The 1,854-nt window shown below is 39.8% G+C and overlaps 1 protein-coding gene across 1 annotated transcript; it reads left to right on the top strand.

Moving 5' to 3' along the window:
• Positions 1 to 606: 606 nt before the first annotated feature.
• On the top strand, positions 607 to 913 carry LOC106753230 (ATP synthase subunit 9, mitochondrial). The gene is given in 2 exon segments (XM_014635022.2): positions 607 to 642; positions 644 to 913. Coding segments are annotated over 2 exon segments (258 nt in total). The 5' UTR covers positions 607 to 621; the 3' UTR covers positions 881 to 913.
• Positions 914 to 1,854: the final 941 nt, after the last annotated feature.

Genomic DNA, 1,854 nt, shown 5'->3' with positions numbered 1-1,854 from the left:
AAATTAGGTTATGGGTTGTCAAGACTATTAAAGCAAGCAGAGCTCTTGAGATTGACGATCCTTAGAGTTGGTGACAAGAAGATTGTTGGTGTCATGGAGGAAGGAAGAACGCCAACAGAAAATATCAACACCTACTGATGGGTGTTTGGGTTTTACCGGGTCAAGCTAATGACTTTAAAAGAGCGCTTGCTGGGAGGCAACCCAGTTTCTGAATTTTTTATCTTCAATTTCGTTTTGATTTGATTTGATTTTATTTTATTTTATTTTATTTTATTTTATTTTTATTTTATTTTCTTTTATTTGATTTTTTTTATTTTATTTTATTTTATTTTATTTGGTTTTATTTTTTTTTTGTATTTTTTTTTATTTTTTTTTGGGTTATGCGTTGCTTCTGATNGCAGTGATGATAGCATCTACTAATGGATGCTTCTACAACATCTACTGATGGATGTTAGGTGATATGGCATTTACTGATGGATGCCAATGAAGATTAGAAAGATTAGCATTTACTAATGAGTGCTACTGGGATAGCATCTACTGGGGGATGTTAGAAGATATAGGTATCCACTGAAGGATATCCGGAAGGTACACCTACTGATGGGTGGTGGAAGGTAGTCGTGAATGAAAGAGCGTGACGAGACTTTCTCAATTCGAGATGTTAGAAGGTGCAAAATCAATGGGTGTCAGAGCTGCTACAATTGCTTCAGCGGGAGTTGCTGTAGGTATTGGAAACGTATTCAGTTCATTAATTCATTCCGTGGCAAGAAATCCATCATTGGCAAAACAGTTATTCGGATATGCAATCCTGGGCTTTGCTCTAACCGAGGCTATTGCCTTGTTCGCATTAATGATGGCCTTTTTGATTCTCTTTGTTTTCTAAGTTTCTCCTTTTGAAAGGTGTAGTCTCTCCTACCTGAAAAGGACAACGCCCCCGAAAATGGGGGGAAGGGGAGTGGGCAAGGCGCCCCTTCACGGCTAATCGATCTCTCTCCCTCTAGTAAGCTCATCGAAAGACCTGGTGCCCAATACTCAAACTTGGGGAAGGTGGGATGCTAGGTGGACAGGATTGGACGTTAACCTAGAGAGCTAAGTGTAGTGCACTTCGTTCTCTTTGATTGGCACATGGAAGATCCACTTAAAGCATAAAGAAGATCTGCACCGCTAAGACAAGGAAGGTAAGATGTTTAGAAAGAAGATAAGACAAAAAAGTAAATATTGCAACTGACAGCTAATAGGAAAGAGAATACAACTGTCAGCAAATAAAATAGATAAGACAGTCTTGTCTTGATAGTTTACTTCAGATTTCAATGTCCGATCTGACTATGAGAATAGCGAAGTCTGGAATGACATGCTCAATGCTAGTCCATCCAGAAATGCCAGATGAATCCCGTGAGAAATCTAATATAGGCATAAAATCCCATCCCTAAAAAAAAATTTGTAATTAGAGGGTGAAACCTTGCTTTGCAAAAGGGGAGTTCTTTCCTGCATCCATCCCATAAACCCCTGTCAAGCTTCTACTCATTCTCAATTCAGGAAAAGGTTTCCGGTTGCCATAAATAAAACCACAATCACACAGTCAACTCGAACAAAGAGCTTCTCGCCTACAAATTAAGGAGCTGGTCCAAGCCTTCCTCTTTACTGTTTAGGAGTAGCATTGAAGATTCGAAACCTTTCGTGTCGTCAGGTTGCTACACCTAACCTAGCCTAGCGGGAGCTCATTGAAGGCTTCGAGTATCATGATCGTAAGACGACATTTGCTAGCCTCACACTACCCTTTTTGGAACCCTCGAGTAGTCATGTGGAAGAAACAAACGAAAAGAAAGGAGAAAGGCTTGCTGTTGCCAAGGCCTATTC

Source organism: Vigna radiata, unplaced genomic scaffold (assembly GCF_000741045.1).
Source record: "Vigna radiata var. radiata cultivar VC1973A unplaced genomic scaffold, Vradiata_ver6 scaffold_825, whole genome shotgun sequence".
NCBI lineage: Eukaryota > Viridiplantae > Streptophyta > Magnoliopsida > Fabales > Fabaceae > Vigna > Vigna radiata.
Note: the sequence above shows the minus strand (reverse complement) of the source record. Positions and strands in the feature narration are given on the sequence as shown.